This window comes from Aythya marila (genome assembly GCF_965140915.1).
Source record: "Aythya marila genome assembly, chromosome: 11".
Taxonomy (NCBI): domain Eukaryota; kingdom Metazoa; phylum Chordata; class Aves; order Anseriformes; family Anatidae; genus Aythya; species Aythya marila.
The window spans coordinates 11,761,522-11,776,796 of NC_139052.1; the positions used below are offsets into that span (position 1 = coordinate 11,761,522).

The 15,275-nt window shown below is 42.1% G+C and overlaps 1 protein-coding gene across 1 annotated transcript in view; it reads right to left on the reverse strand.

Moving 5' to 3' along the window:
• HOMER2 (homer scaffold protein 2) overlaps window positions 1–15,275 on the reverse strand; it is a 60,402-nt gene that overhangs the window by 13,808 nt on the left and 31,319 nt on the right. Inside the window, exons 3-6 of the mRNA XM_082769226.1 lie at window positions 9,009–9,140; window positions 3,209–3,301; window positions 1,680–1,819; window positions 5–161 (exon numbers count right to left, since the gene is read on the reverse strand). Of these exons, the coding sequence (XP_082625352.1) occupies window positions 5–161; window positions 1,680–1,819; window positions 3,209–3,301; window positions 9,009–9,140 (522 nt within the window). The remainder of the gene's footprint in view (window positions 1–4; window positions 162–1,679; window positions 1,820–3,208; window positions 3,302–9,008; window positions 9,141–15,275) is intronic.

A 15,275-nucleotide genomic window follows, 5' to 3' on the forward strand; every position in this document is an offset into this window, starting at 1 on the left:
CTACCTTGATCCTGAGCTGGTCGTTCTCCTCCTTGCAGGCTGAGAACTGCTTCTTCCAGTGCTCTATGCTGGCGGCCGACTCCTGCAGCGCTGTGGTCAGCCTGGCGTTGCTCTCCCTCAGTGTCTGCAGCTCTGTCTCCCACTTCTTTACGTTGGAGGAACTGGGAAGGACAGGACATCATTAGGTGCACTGAGCATTAATCCTGTGTTATTACTCTCTGCCTGTCTACAAACTCATCCACTGGTGGTGGTACATGTTTGCTGCCATAACATCAAAGCATCCTCAGATGTACATAACTGCCTCTAGTATTACCCACCTAAGGAGAACATAAGCCTTGATTTGACTCCTGGCAATACAGAGGGATCCACCAAACCCAGCAGCAGAGACCTGTGCATCTGGAACAACAGTGCTGCAGCCCAAGCAGGCTGTTGGGCTAAGCCACCACCTGAGATCTCCACTGTCTACAAGCAGGGGCTCTACCCTGGCTTTGAGCACGTTCCCTGCTGCCCTGTGGAGATGAGAGCTGGGTCTTGTGGTGCTTCGACCACACTTGAGGCCTGGGTGCGTGGCAGCTCACAGCAGGGCAACGCTACCTCTTGTCGAGCAGTGCTGGGATCCTTCAGCATGGGCCATGTCAGGGGGTGGACGCCACATATAACTGCTTTGTTTATGCTCAGCCTTAAATAGAAAAGCGTTACACAATGCTGGAGAATGAAACTACTCATTCCCCAAAGCTTCAAGCTACCGTGCAGAGCCAGAGATCCAGGAGTGAATGGAGGCTCTGAAAGTCCTCCCACACCAGCTGCTGCATGTCTGTGGAGGCGTCTTCAGCAGGAAGAGTGAGCAAGCCTTACGATTTCAAACAGGTTTGGTTGTTGAAATGTCCATAAAGCGATGATGTATTTTAAGTGTATTATGTGCAACCTTAGAGCAGATCACTCTGTAACGCTGCTCATGCCACTGCTGCCTTAGTTTTTAAAAGGCTTTATAAGAGTAACTCAATCCTGATGTATTTTCTTTCCATTCACACACAAGAGGCAGGCAAGGCAATAAGATCCCAGAAGAGCATTGCAATATTTTAATGTTACAGCTTTGCATATTCTGCCCCCTGTGCTTTCACTGTGGCAGCAAATTACTCTTCTCAGTATTTCCAATAATTTATCAAAGTAAATAGCAAAATATGTGACTTCAAGAGGCATTGTCTGCAGCTTCAGAAACATCTCCCTAAGACTTCTAAACAGCCCAGTGAAACTATATTTTTCACTTCAACTTTTTAAGGTGGACCTCTTTAACAGTTTTAAATATCCCGATCTACTTGCACTGAAGCAGACATAGCAAACTCAAAGAGGAAGAGCAGACTGTTTTCCCATGTTACCAGTAGTAATTGCTCGTAGGTGTCATTTCTGTAGCTCTAAAACTCTGCAAACAAAGGTGGAGTATGAGTTGGCATCACCAGAGTGGAAGAGATCTTATCTCATCATGAACCAGATCAGGAAAAATGTAAATATCTCCCAATCAGACACCAGGAGGTACTTACTAAAATCTGCTCATTCATTCTTTCTGCTGCATCATTTTAAATTAATGCAATTACATTTGAATAATTTCTGTTAATACCCTTAGCCATCAGATAATTACAGCATGCTATTTCGATGCAATTAAGGTATTAAAGGAACCTCACCTTTGGGCTAGAGCAATTTTTAGTTTATCATTCTCAGACTTGAGATGTGTCTCAGCAGGACCACCATGTGATGCCTTCTCATCATCTGTCCCATTCACACTAGATGCTCGAGTGGAAGATGGTGTTTCATGTCCAGATTCCTGCAGCACAACACCCAGATTAACAGGGGGCTTCTTTCTGCCTCCCACATTACCTAGGTTGCCTAGAGGCAGCACAACTTGCATGCAATGGCTACGTGCAACAGGAGGATGGTGTGTTTTCCTTTGTGTCAGCTAAAAAAGGGTCCTGCAGGTCAATGTGTCAGTGCAAGTAGGTATGAGTGAGCAGGACAGATAATGTCCTCCGTAAGAACTGCAAAACTGTTCTCTTTAAACAGAATGAAAGAATGATAATGATTCACAGAACAGAAGTTTCAAATGTTCAATAATAATAATAATACAAAATCTTGTATGTTTTAATTTAAATGTCTTGTGGTTTCTAAAGGGTTTTGTTTGTGTTTTTTAAGATAATGAACAATATGGTACCCCTGAAAGCACACAAAGACCAAACAAATACATACAAGATACTGCTACTCCAAATATTTTACTTTCACATACTGCTTGGTGCTGACCATGAATGCAGAACCAGCAGAGAAATGTAAAGGCCATGACCAAAGTCTTTAAAAAACACCAGTATCCAAAGTCAGCCTCTTAGAGCTGTACTTGGGGACCCCACCAAGGAGGCTGGTTGCAGGAGTGAATATTCAACATATTTTTTCTAAATACACAGCTGAATTTCCTGAACAAAATTAATCTAACCTTTCTCCAAATACCAGCACAGGCCAAGTGCTCCCACTGAACCAGGGCTCATTCTTGGCTAATGCAGTGCTCATGAAATTACAGTAAATTGATTACAGAGAGACTGGGACAACACTCAATTTCCTCAGTTTGTAAGAAACCCAGCTCTCACTGGACACAGAGGCACTTGGCTTTATTGAGGTGTGCTGCCTAAAAATGTATATTATACAGATTGCAACATAAGCTTCTTCCAGCTACTCACTAAAGCACGGCCTGTTTCTGCACCACAGCTTTCAATTAATCACATCTAGGCAATGAAACACACAATGGCCATGAACAAGCCTCCGCACTGGCAAACTGAACTCCTACAAAAGTAGATTAGACATGACAAAAAGGAATGCCTCAATAAATCTTATTTATTATTTTTTGCAGAACTATGCTGATGAGCTTTCTAGTGACCCAAACTACACGTATCAGTACAAATCGAAGGATGTACAGCTTCTGTTATTAAAAAAAGTTATAACAGTTCAAGAACTGCAGGAAAAAAAATACATTTAAATGAAGACAAAGAGCATGGATGGATGAAAAATATTCCTCTGACAATGTTAATGTCCAGCAGCTGACAATTACCTTTGGCAATCTTCATTTGATATACTCTCAGCTTGCTGCCAGAGGCTGGTACAGTCCATTAGAAAATTTAGCTTTAAATTATTTATCCTGTATCCATACAGGTATTAAAGATAAATTACAAACCTGGGAATGATTGCTTGAGGTCTCAATTTTCTCTTGAGATCTGTCTCTTGCTAGTTTGGCAGCCTCTTTCACTTCTTGGAATTTTTCTGCAAACTGGAAAAAGCATAAAAGATACTTATTAAAATGATTTACCATCTATTAAACTGTTCAGATTACTATCTTGATATGGTTCATAGATCTCCAGAAGTGAACAACTAATTTTGATAATTTAAAATTTTTGGCAAGAAAAAGCATTTTAGTTCTTTGGCATGGAGGTACTTCCAAAAGGAACGGTAAAATTGTTTCTAAAAGAGGGACATCTCTGCAGCTCTGGGTGACCATAGTAAAATCCCACAGAGAAAAAGGAGCTATTGGTGCCCCTTGGTATGATGTGGTTTTTATTTCTTCCCCATTGTTTGTTTCAGTCAGTTGATAGTTGAAAGGACATATGATTCCATACTTTCAAGTTTAGTATACAAGATCATGGAATCATATTTGGATAAAAAATTATTATCAGTCTTCTGTTCCTAAGAGCAAGTCAATTAAATTAAAGAATGTAAATGAGCTCACTCAGACTTACATTATATCCTTGAATAATTTGGGACACTTATAACAAGATTGTAAACAAAAGCCTGACAAATATCACATTACATAGTCAAGGAATGGGAAGAATCATCCACTTACTATTCTCATTTTCTAACTTTTAGATTTACAGCTGGTATTTAGCATGCTCTCTCCCAGTAAAATACTGGGACTAAAAAGACCGATAAAATCAATCTTCTCCAACTGATCTAAGAGAAATCATACATGCATGTGGAGGTACCTGTATTTTGTGCAGCACACAGAGAATGGAAATTTCCAATAAACACATATCATCCTTAAATCACACGAACAAGCACATCCTTAAAGCCAAGTGAAATTTCAGGTGTCACTTATGAAGAATTGTGGAGTACAGTCTGTAATGATGCTTATAAACGAAGATGGAGCTCTTGAATCCAGCTGTCTTCTATACAACAGCTGGAATTGCATATGCAAGGTATTTAGTTGCTATCTGATGGCATGTGCAGTCCCCTACACACACAAATGACTTGACTACATCTGTAGCTCCATAAAGATCATTAGGAACATCTACTTTACATTTTGGCTTTCCATGATTTAATTCCAACTTTACATAAAGTATCTCCTACTGTGACAAAACAGCTATAGCGTACTGATTATTTCTAAAATACGGTGACAACAGTAAGTTCTACACTTGGGTTTCTTGCAAGTAGTAAAGAGCTGTTTTGAGTCTCTCCTTCACAATAAATCTTTATGGGCAAGTATGAAAAAATTATGAAGGTTCTTCATGGACTATATGAACTATGAAAAACAAACAAAAAGAATTGGAAGTGATCTATCAAAAAATTTTATTTTGCAACTATCTTCATAAAGCACATGGGAGACTGCTGTGAAAAACAATGTGAGCCACGAAGATGAGGACAGTTTTACACAGTTCCATAATAAAAATTGTATATGGCTAAACAAAGCCAATCTTCAATATAAAACTGATGAAGTTCTCTTTGCACAATAGATTTTGGTCATGTCTCCAGTTTACCAACAAGTGTATTTAACACATCTGCTTTTAGAAGCTAGCACCAGTAGGTGGGTTTTTCACCAACTCAAGAGACAGATCTTTGGCTTTAAGAGACAAAATATTACCCTTAATTCTTATCATTGTCATAACGTAAAGACTTCTGTAGCAGAATCTGCAGTGAAAGACGTCTCTGGTTTTTGTTTATCCCATATATTTGGAAGCAGTCCATAAAGAGTTCTGCTGCTGCTCCTTTTTTATTCCTAGCTAATTAATAACTGCTAGATTTTACTCACAGTTTATTTTTGAAAGCTACAGAGGATCACTTGGCTTGCTATGAAATTAAAGGCCTTCGCTTGATTATTCTGCTGAGCGCGGAAACACGATGGTGACAGCCCAAACTTGTGCAGCGTTACCAACACTAATTGCTACACTGACAGAGCAGATGTTCCGGAAACCACCACGATCCTGAGGCCGTCTGTAAGGGGGATGGCAAGACCATGGTATCTGATCACTGGCAGAAATCAGAAAGATGCCATCCCTCCAGTAACTGACTTACTCTGCTGCAAATGCAAATAACTGGCAAGTAATTGATATGAAAAAAAACAACGTGTCAGTTGGCTTTGAGCTATCAAACCATCGCAACAACAGAGAGTGCTTTTAAAACGGGAAATCCTAGTTTAAAAAGAGAAATAGTCTTCTATTTTGTAAATGAAAACTTGATAAATGTGGTCTCAAGAGGCAACAGCATGTGTAAATAAACCAAACCAACTCCAGAAATCATCACACTCCTTCTCCTTTACATCTCTGCTCCCTTCACCTTCCCTCTCCTCCATCCTTTCCTTGGGCAGACAAAGACAGACCAGAGTAGGAGAAGCACCAGCCAAACACCACTTCAGTGGTCCATCGTGGCTACTGATGCATTTCCCATTGCCCTAGGAAGCTGAGGCCAAGCTGCAGAACGGATTTTCAGCTCCCAACACTTGCAAAGCCCTTCAGTCCAAGGACATGGCAGCACACGAGTGCTGGGTGATTATGAGTCTTGGCCAAGGAAATTTAGTGGGGACTCAAAGATGCTATTGTGCATTGCACGGATTATTTAAAAGCTGTTCAAATCTGCAGCCAGCCTGTCACCTGGAGAAATATATATATAGAGAGAGACCTTCTTAGCATTTTATGCATTAAGAAGCATTATTTATGTGCGTGTAAATTTTAAGCTCCTGATCTGGCATTTATGTCTCCTCCTGACAAATCATGGTGGTGTCGGACACGTGGAGCAGCTGCTCCCGCCCGCAGCAGTCCCATGCATATCTCAGTGCCAGGCAGACTGGCAGGGGACGAGAGCATTTGCTGCAGAAAGCAGCCGGGAGCTTGCTGCAGCACAGCAAGAGCACTGCCAGCACGGTCGGGCTGGGGGCGAGGGTGGGCTGCCTGTGCCCTGCCGGGCAAATACCGCACGCCACACGCATAAAACCCGCATGCATCAATCAAAATTTAAGGTCTGGTGCTTCCCAGAAGCTGTCTGTTGTTACTTTACGATGTGCAAAGTCCAAGTTTGCTGGGCTTCTCACCTGTATAAATCTCTGTCCCCATGCCCTTGGCCACCTCCAGCTCCTCAGATTATCATGTCTGTGCCAAAGCACCTTGACTGATAGCAGAAATTTTGCTTAACAGCTTGGTGTGCAAAACACATCGCTACTTTTACAGCATCAGCCCTGCCTCTTCATCACGGCCAGCCGCACCATTAATTCTGTTTTGATTCCTGCTTCAATTTTGGTGTAGCAACGTTTGAGTAATGTCCTGAGACCTTTTTGAGGCATGGGGCAGGAAGGGGGAAAGGTGCTGGAGGGAGGGAAAAGGACCCCGAGCAGGACATTAACTAAAAACACTGGGACTCTCCTGGTCAATGTGAATGGCAATTAGGTTACTAGGTCACTGAAAGCAGTTTTCATTAATGGCTCATGTTTAATTTGAGCTGCTCGTCCCTATAGGTATGGATTAATGCTTAAGTGTCTCCAGGGAGGCAAGGCATTAGAAAGAGGCATTATCTTTTATTAGGCCAGCCAATATGCTTGAAAGTGTATAAGTTTTTAGGCATGCTAACCTCTTCTCATGTCTCATTACTATTCATTGTTTTCAGCAGATATTCTTCAGTTTTATTTACTTATTTATTTATTTTAAGCTAGGGATATTGATCTCTGGTTTAGAGGAGCTTCAGCATGTCCTCCTAACTCCTAGCTAAAAGCTTCAGTTATTTCCAGTAAAGCTGGCAAGCTTTTATTTGTATCTTTTATGAGTGTAATGACATCAGAATAAAATGAAACTTGATTTTACTATTCCCAATACACTTATACTTCTCTAATCCCTTCACCATCTCTGATCTTCTGTACTAATGGTTTAATAATTAAACTGAGGAGCACGATGATAAGGGATATCTTTGTCCCATTGCTTTGCATGGCAGTAATAAGCCAGATTTTCTAACATTTTCCAGACAGACAACTGTCAGATTTTTTTTTTAAATAGATCATTTTAAGCCATTTTCAGAAGTGCCCCTTAAGCCATCTCTCTTCAGTATTCTGGCCAGAAACAGTCTTTCTGCTGGTTTTGAAAGCTTTTCCTGCAAGTAGAAGGCTGTTGTATTGGCAATGGGTCCTTCAGCAGGTCACACTGTGCAAATAGATGTGCAAATGGATCTGGAGGGGATCACAGATGCTCCTGAGGCCCCTGTGCCCACACAGTATGTTTTTTGGATCCGCTCCTGTTTGCCCACATTGTACTGGCCAGTATCGTGGCTGGTATTTCTAACACCAGCATTAAACTTATTCTCAGTGTGTCTTTGGACAGTGTTGGAGAATATGGCAAAATCTCTCATTAGGGTGCAAGGACATCCAAAAGTGTTAATTCTTTCATTTGGATTGTATCATTGTATCATGCTTCTCTGTTACTCAAACCCAACTATTGGCCTACGTCTACTTTAACCCTCCAATATTCCCATGCTGCTTATTTAGCTATTATAAATGCCTCTTTGTCATGGGAATGAAGAATATCCACAGGTGAACTGAGCACCCCTCTACATTTGATTAAGTCTAAGAATCATAAAACATAATTGTCACCAACATCTCCTTTTTTATAAAGTTTTGCACGTGATTGATAGGCTGGCCTTAGCATCCCAGGATAGCAGATTATTGCCATGCCACCTTTATGGACGTCTCAAGTCCAAAAATAAAATAACTTGTAAAGTAAACTATGCTTTGCATTTAAGAAACACTTGCAAAAAATAAATTAAAAAACATCCAGTTATTTGCAAGAACTTGCAAGGAAATTGCAAGAACTTGGTAAGATATTTTTAGAATAATAAAATCCTGTAGCAATTCAATTGATTAAAAGTCTTCCTTCAATTCCAGTGGCCTGCCTCTGTTATTTTAGACACTACAAGAAACTTCTAGTTCTCAGGCTTCCTTTTGAATCAAAGCACGCAAGAGGACAGCAGCATGAGAGACTGTGTACCATGCCCAAGGACACAATGTTTAGTTAACTGTTAAAACCTGGTGCCAAGTAGCCATGCTTCAAGTGTCAGCTATGTGCTAGATAAGTAATGCTTTTTTGTTGCACGAACAAAAAAACATCTCAGCCATTTGATGAGCACTTGGCAAGACCACTAATCTAATGACAGAGAGTGTATTTTGAACTGCTGGTTATTCATTACAAGAGGCAGCCCTACGCTTTCCAAGCCTGCTGCTGCAGCCAGTCCCTGCCCCAGAGCAGCACTGTGTTCATACCAAGGTCTGGGTGCAGCTCTGGGGGATGCAGCCACACTTGGGACCAACTCCCTGGCTGCTCATCCCCCAGCTCTGCCCACACGCAGGTGGTTCACTTTGCTTTTAGTGCCACTATCTGCAGAAATGAGCAAATAGGCCAGGGAGATGGCACAAAATCCTTCAGAGCCAGATTGTTTCTGCAAACATCTGGAAACACAAATGCTTTCAGCCATGCTGAGCAAGAGATCAAGATCACCACAGCAGTACTGTTGTCAGTGATCCAATTTAATTTATGGTTTTGACCACGAAGTTTGCTTCTGTACAGCCTGCTTCTGTACATACAGACACTAGAAAAATATAGGAAATAGTCAACTTCCATGAATGAAAAGGACATGCAGAAACATCCAGTCTGGAAGAGGTGGGATGGATGCATGCAATTCTTCACTCTCAGCAAACAAGACAGCCTGTGTGGAAATTCCCCGCGCCCCATTACCTTGGTCAGCTGCTGCTCGGAGGGAAAGCCCAAACCAAACACAGTATTTGCTCTGCTGTCCGCCCACTGGCCGAACTTCTGTGATGTTTTAGTAAAGGTCATGTTGGGTGTGATTGTGCTGTTTATGATCACCTGTTTAGAAACAGATCAAAAAAGGATTAAAAAGCAGAAGCCACATCGGAAATGTATATCCTAGCAACAACATCATTCACAGCAATTAGCAGGCTGACTTGGGAAATTGCTGCATTCCAAAGAATTTTTACCCAAACAAACAGTTTCATATATTGTTTTACTTGTAAGAATTTGGTTATTTTCTTGTCTTCTTTTTCCAGAGTACCATCATGGTCCTGCAGTTTAACACCACTGCAGGAACACCACTGAACACAAAGCAATAGCAGGGGCAGGAGGTATAAAACCACCCTGGCAGAAATGCAGATCCAAAATCCACTTTTTTTCAGCATTTCAAAGCTGGAGTCTCAGTGTGGAAGCACATAGCCACTGCCACTGCCTGGCCAGGCACCAAGCCTGGTGTCCACCAGCAGTGCCTGCCTCAGAACTGGAGATATTTCTGCATTTCCCCATCTGGCCTCAGGCCGCCTCATGTAGGATGCCAGACACATGTGGGAAACAGAAAAAAAAATCAAGACAAGGAGAAACTGATAGCTTAACAATGAGCTTAACTTGGGAGGGTTGTAAAGTGCGTCACCAACAATGCATATACAGTTTCAAATGTGGGCGTCTTCAAGATAAATATTCTGTCACTTTTACCCAGGTTAACTAATATCTGGTTCAGCAGCCTTGAAAGCAGCACTGGATCTTGTAATTAAAGAAATAGCCAACAGGAGGGAGGCCACTGGGACAAGGTCTCTCAGGAACTGAGCAGAAAAAGCATAAAATGTAATCGTACAAAAAGGAATGAGATATATGCCAATTCATTAACAAAAATCTTAACTTTATTTTCCAGATACATCGTTAGATGAGTCTAGAGACTCCTTCCCTTGGAAATGAATTCCTGTGCAATGTTCTTCCTCCTAGCAGAACACAAGCTTTCTTTGGTACCGCGCACCATCATTTCCAATATGCAAATTATGCAGTAATTAAGCCAAAACTGTGGGACAGTTTAATTAACATGATCAGGAAGTATCCTGGCAACATCATTTACTATGTATTCTGAGCAGTTTTTTTTTTCTTAAGCTGTCTCTTACATTTAGCAAAAAGTGTGAATTAAATTTATCAGAGAAAGAGCATTCCTTGCCTCCATCCTCTCCTTAACTCTGACCCCTGTGCAGATGCTTTTATTTTCTCCCTTAGAACTTGCTCACCTTCAGTGGTTCCCCCTGCTTTGCACCATCGCTTTCCCACAAACATCCTGCCACGAGCACAGGTAATGCCTTTCATGCAAAATGAGTCGCTTCAGACCAAGTTCAAAAGCACTGTGAAAACATTGTCGCTGAAAGCTTCACCACGAGGATCAAAGCAGAGCAGGGCCAGGTGGCTGATGCTCCTGAAGTAGTAGGGTGGTGTTTTTTTTGTTTTGTTTTTTTCATGGGAAGAATCAGAATGAGAAGGGAGAGAGGTGATACTTCAACCAGCGCTGGTTGACACATACTGTATAGAAATGAGCTTTTGGAGACAAAACCTGTTTTTGGGTGGCTGTCTCATAGGTAGAGGCATAAAGAAAGCTGCCCAGATGTGCTCTGTTCTAGCTGAGTCACACAGGAGAAATGCAGCCAATATAAAATCTAAGCGCAATTGCAGAGATTTAAATTAAAAGAAAATCAAAGCTGTCAAAGACTTTATGTATGGTTTTGACAATTCAAAGGGAGGATGATGATAGGAGGACTGTATGATACAATTAGTCACAAGAAAGGGAGGGAAAGCTACCACCAACCCAGAAAAATCAGGATGTTTTCCCTAAACTTTAAACAAAGTGCAATATGTATACTCAAAAATCTAACGTCAGAGAGGTGAACTACTTAAACATGCTTGGTTTCTTGAGTTACTGAATTTATTTTAGAAGCTCTAAAATACCCAGAAAATTCAAGTGATAAAAGGTATTATTTCAGTCCTTCTGTGCCTATCAAATTAGCCATCTTTGGGAAAAAAAAGTAATAAAATAACCCCTCTTACTGAAAGGCAAGAGTGTCCTCCATGAGAAGCAGCCTCTGAGAACAGCATCATCCTTCCATACCTCCTAAAATAATAATTTAGTAAATTCAAATAGAAAAAAACACACCAAAGAGATCACTTAGACCACAGTCCAATATTATCAAAGAAGTGATAAGAAGAATAAAGAAGCCTGCAAATTGTAAATGGGAAAACATCTTATTGAGCACAGAGATGAAGCACATTAGCGTAGCACCTTAGAGGTTAATTTTTTTCTATAGCCAGCACAGAATCCAGGAAAAGGTTGTGGTGATCACACACCTTCAAGAAACTGACAGTTCATCTGTTAAATTTATAATAAGCTGCAATTAGCAAAACTGCTTGGAAGCCAGCTCTACCTTTTTTTCAAACCCTCTCTGTCAGTCAGGCACTCCAGACATCCTGTGCTCCTGCAGACAAGTGAAAACCTAAGGAAAAGTTTAAGGAGATTAACTCAGAGCTGCACGGGAACGGTCCAGAGAAGGGGGACACTATACTTGGCCACCTGGTCCTCCTCCCCGTCCTCACCCCGTCACCCTTGCAGGAAGATGCTGTCACATTGGACTCAGTTCCTCACCTGTAAACCTGCTAATCTCTCAAGAGCAGAAGCTACGTTTGCTAGCAAGCAATCACCATGGTTGGGCTAAGAAGAAAGAAAGGTGGCAACCAGTGTTGGTATTTCAAAGAAAAAGGGTTGCTTGTGATCCTGCCAGGTATTGCAGCCTGTCCCCTGCCCCACAGCTGGCTCAACCCTAGCTACATGAAATCTGAAAGAAAATGCTCCTGACCACTCCTCCCTATACCCAAGACAACGTTTCCAGTCTGGGGAGGAGGTAGGGAGGTGTCTGTGACCATCGCACCAAGGGTGCTCAACAACAGCAGTAAAGTCTCCTTTTTTGACGGAAGGATGGGCCAGAGTTTTTGACTTTCAAAGGAAGAAGGAGCTGAGAGGAATAGCAGAGGAGGGCAAGTGCACTGTCTGAAAGCTGTTCCTGGCAGAAGCCCCCAGGCTCCTGTCCACCCCTACCTGCAATCCATTACCATAATCCACTCATCAGTTCAAATGTGCTCTTATGAGACAGTTTTGTGGTTGGTCCTCATTCCTGTAACACACAACAGAATTCCAGCTGTATCAGAAAACTGCATGAACTTGTGGACTTTCATCCAGGGCAATGGATGCAAAAGCCAAGCAGCTCTCTAATCAACTGCAGTGCAGTCCCTGAAGTGGTTAAAGAGTTCTCCCTACAGACAAAGGCAAAGGGGAGCATAATATAATAAGCACCTCACAGAATAATAAACTCATTCATCACACTGACTGCGTTGTCTACATGTGGTTAAAAAAAATCTGCCTATGCTCTCATCTAGATGCCAGCGTATCAGATGGCAAACACTCCTGATATGTCTGCACGAGCCAAATAAAATCTTATACTAATTTCACTTCCTTTGGGAGAAAAACAATCCTGACAGATCTAAATTTTTATTTGAAGATGACACTGAAGAATTTTCACAGTACAAGGTAGTGCTACATCAACCAGCAATGACTCCAGACGTTTAGGAACACACCGGGCATATTCATCAGATAACAGCCATGCAAATAAGCTGGCGGAGAGCAGAACCCTCAGAGGCTGTAACAGACCCATCTTGCTGCCTTCCCACAGAGAGAAACTGCCAAATAAATCAAGCAGAGAGGTCACACGATGACCTGTGCAGAAGAAAAATTGTTATTGGCAGCTCACACCGCTCATACCCTATGAGCGGTGTACACAGCCGCCTTTTATTTTAGGGGAAGCCGCGAGTAATTAAAGGGTCCCTTCCTAAACTCTGTGTCACAACACCACACTGATTATTCTGGGGTAACAGTGCCAGGTTAGGAATTATTCTGGAATTTCCCCTTTAAAATCACATCACCAGTTATTCTGAAGTAACCTCACCTCCAGAAAAGCCCTGAGGCTCAAGACCATAGTATCTACTCATTAAGAAGTCACTACATTAAAACCTCCCCATTTCATTTTCACACCTCTCAATATATGCTTTCCAGTTTGCAGCCCTTGTGAAATTTAATTTCCCCAACCCACCAGGTTGCTAATCTTCAGTAAAGATGTATCTCAGTCTAAAAACAGAATTAAGAGGGAAGGAAGCTGCCAGTCCTCTGGCTACAGCGATCACAGGCTCAGCAGGTTCTTCCAGCTCACCAAGTTGACAGGAATCAGAAGTGCTCCTGACCCCGGATTTGAAGACGAGACAGGGTGGATTTGCTGAGAAATTCTCCCTCTATCCCAAACATTTAGCAACTCCTTTGTAGAACGTATCCACCTACATTTCCATGATTTGCACTATCCTTCGCTATCGACCGTGCTTTGTATCTCTGCCAACAGACTTACATGCAATGCCTTTTCACCAATGTATTACTGGCCTATGGAGGCAGAAACTGCGCATTACACACGAGTGAAATCACACCATGAGGAAGGTGCTAACCTGTGTGGCGTTTAGAGCTCTTTGTCTCCTTCCAAATTAAAAAATAAATAAAAGTAACCTGCAGTCTGTAGCAGCACCTGCACATTGGATTGCATACGTAAAGTGCTTAGCTGTGACCCCGTGATGTCAGATCATCTCCAGTCCCACAAAGCTAGCACATACATACGCACTGTTAATTGAGACAGCTCCACTAAAAGGAAAATAGCGTCCCCAGCTCAGTGTGTTTACCAGAAGGGATCAGGAGAGGCACAAAGACACACTCATAGCAAGAACTTGGGATGGAAGAAAGAACAGCCTTTGGCCAAAACAGTGAACCTGTAATGCAGGAGGATTAAGTATGGTTGTTTTACAAATCAGGGCCAGCAGATATGATGAAATGTCTCTCCCCACCCTATTTGCTAAGTCTTTGTAGAAGGTCTTTTAAAAAAAAAAAAAAAAAAAAAAAGCATGGGAAAACAGAAAGCAGCATCTTAAGTAGATTGGAAGCAATCATAAGCATGTTAAAAAGACCACTGAAATTCTCAGTGTTTCTGTTCCTCCTGCTCCACTGCATCACTTGGACATTACTGGGGGGCCTGGAGCTGCCAGGATATCCACTGCCAGCCTCGCCAGGCTCTTGCTCCAGCCACTGAGCACTGTACCCCCACAGTGCTGGCAAGCCAGGCCAGCTGCTGCTTTTCAAGAATTTCTGTTCTACCCGGTTAACCAGGATGCAAGTATTTCACCCACCCATGGCTTTCAAGCTTCCATAACTGTGCAGTGCTAAGGGGGCAGGAGTGGAAGGGGAAGTTCAGTGATCCCCACACACCATGCGAGCAGAAGGATGCCAGGGCTCCTCAGAAGCCAAAGAGGACTTGCTGCAGTCCAAAGCATTTCCTTTTCAGCCCAAGCTCCCTCTACAGAGAGGAGATTCACATTTTGTGAGTAACACCTCTCACGTGCTGCTGCTGCTGCTTGCTCTGCATGGAAAAGGGCCATTTCTACAGCTGCGTTTAGATATTTTTTTTTCCCCTAGAGATCCACCTTCCATCCCCAGCATAATCCATTTTTAACCCCAGAAGGCAACAAATCAAACAAAAAACATACATGACTTGGATGTGGAAGTAGCTTTTGGCCTCTTTGATGAAAAGAGATGTAAAAATACCTTCCCCTCCAGATAAAAAGACTAATAACTGTTTTTCCTCTATTAAAATATTTCTGTTGTAAAGTCCTCACCAAGAACCTGTCTAAATGCAACAAAAGTGGGTTCACAGTGATGTGAATTCTATTAAGCAAATCTCCTGCTACACCTACTCCATTGTGCTCTTTTTCTTCCTGAGGTAATTAACATCTCTGCAGAGTTGGTTTCCCACCTCCTCCACCCAGTCTAAATCTCTAAAATCTCCTATTTTTGCTTTGACATCTGACTAGAATTTCTCTTCCTTTTCGGCACAGCACACACATCCACCCACCCGGCTCAGAGCACCAGCAGCTGTTTCATGAAGCAAAGCTACAGCGAGGCTTTTCAGACCCTCTGCTCTGGAACAAATTGTTACCCAGGAATTTCATGCAATGCTTAATAAAATGTACAGACAAATATGCTTGTGTGTTATTTTCACATGAGAAAAAAGATTTCTAACCTATCAGAGATTGGAGGAGAACACAGTG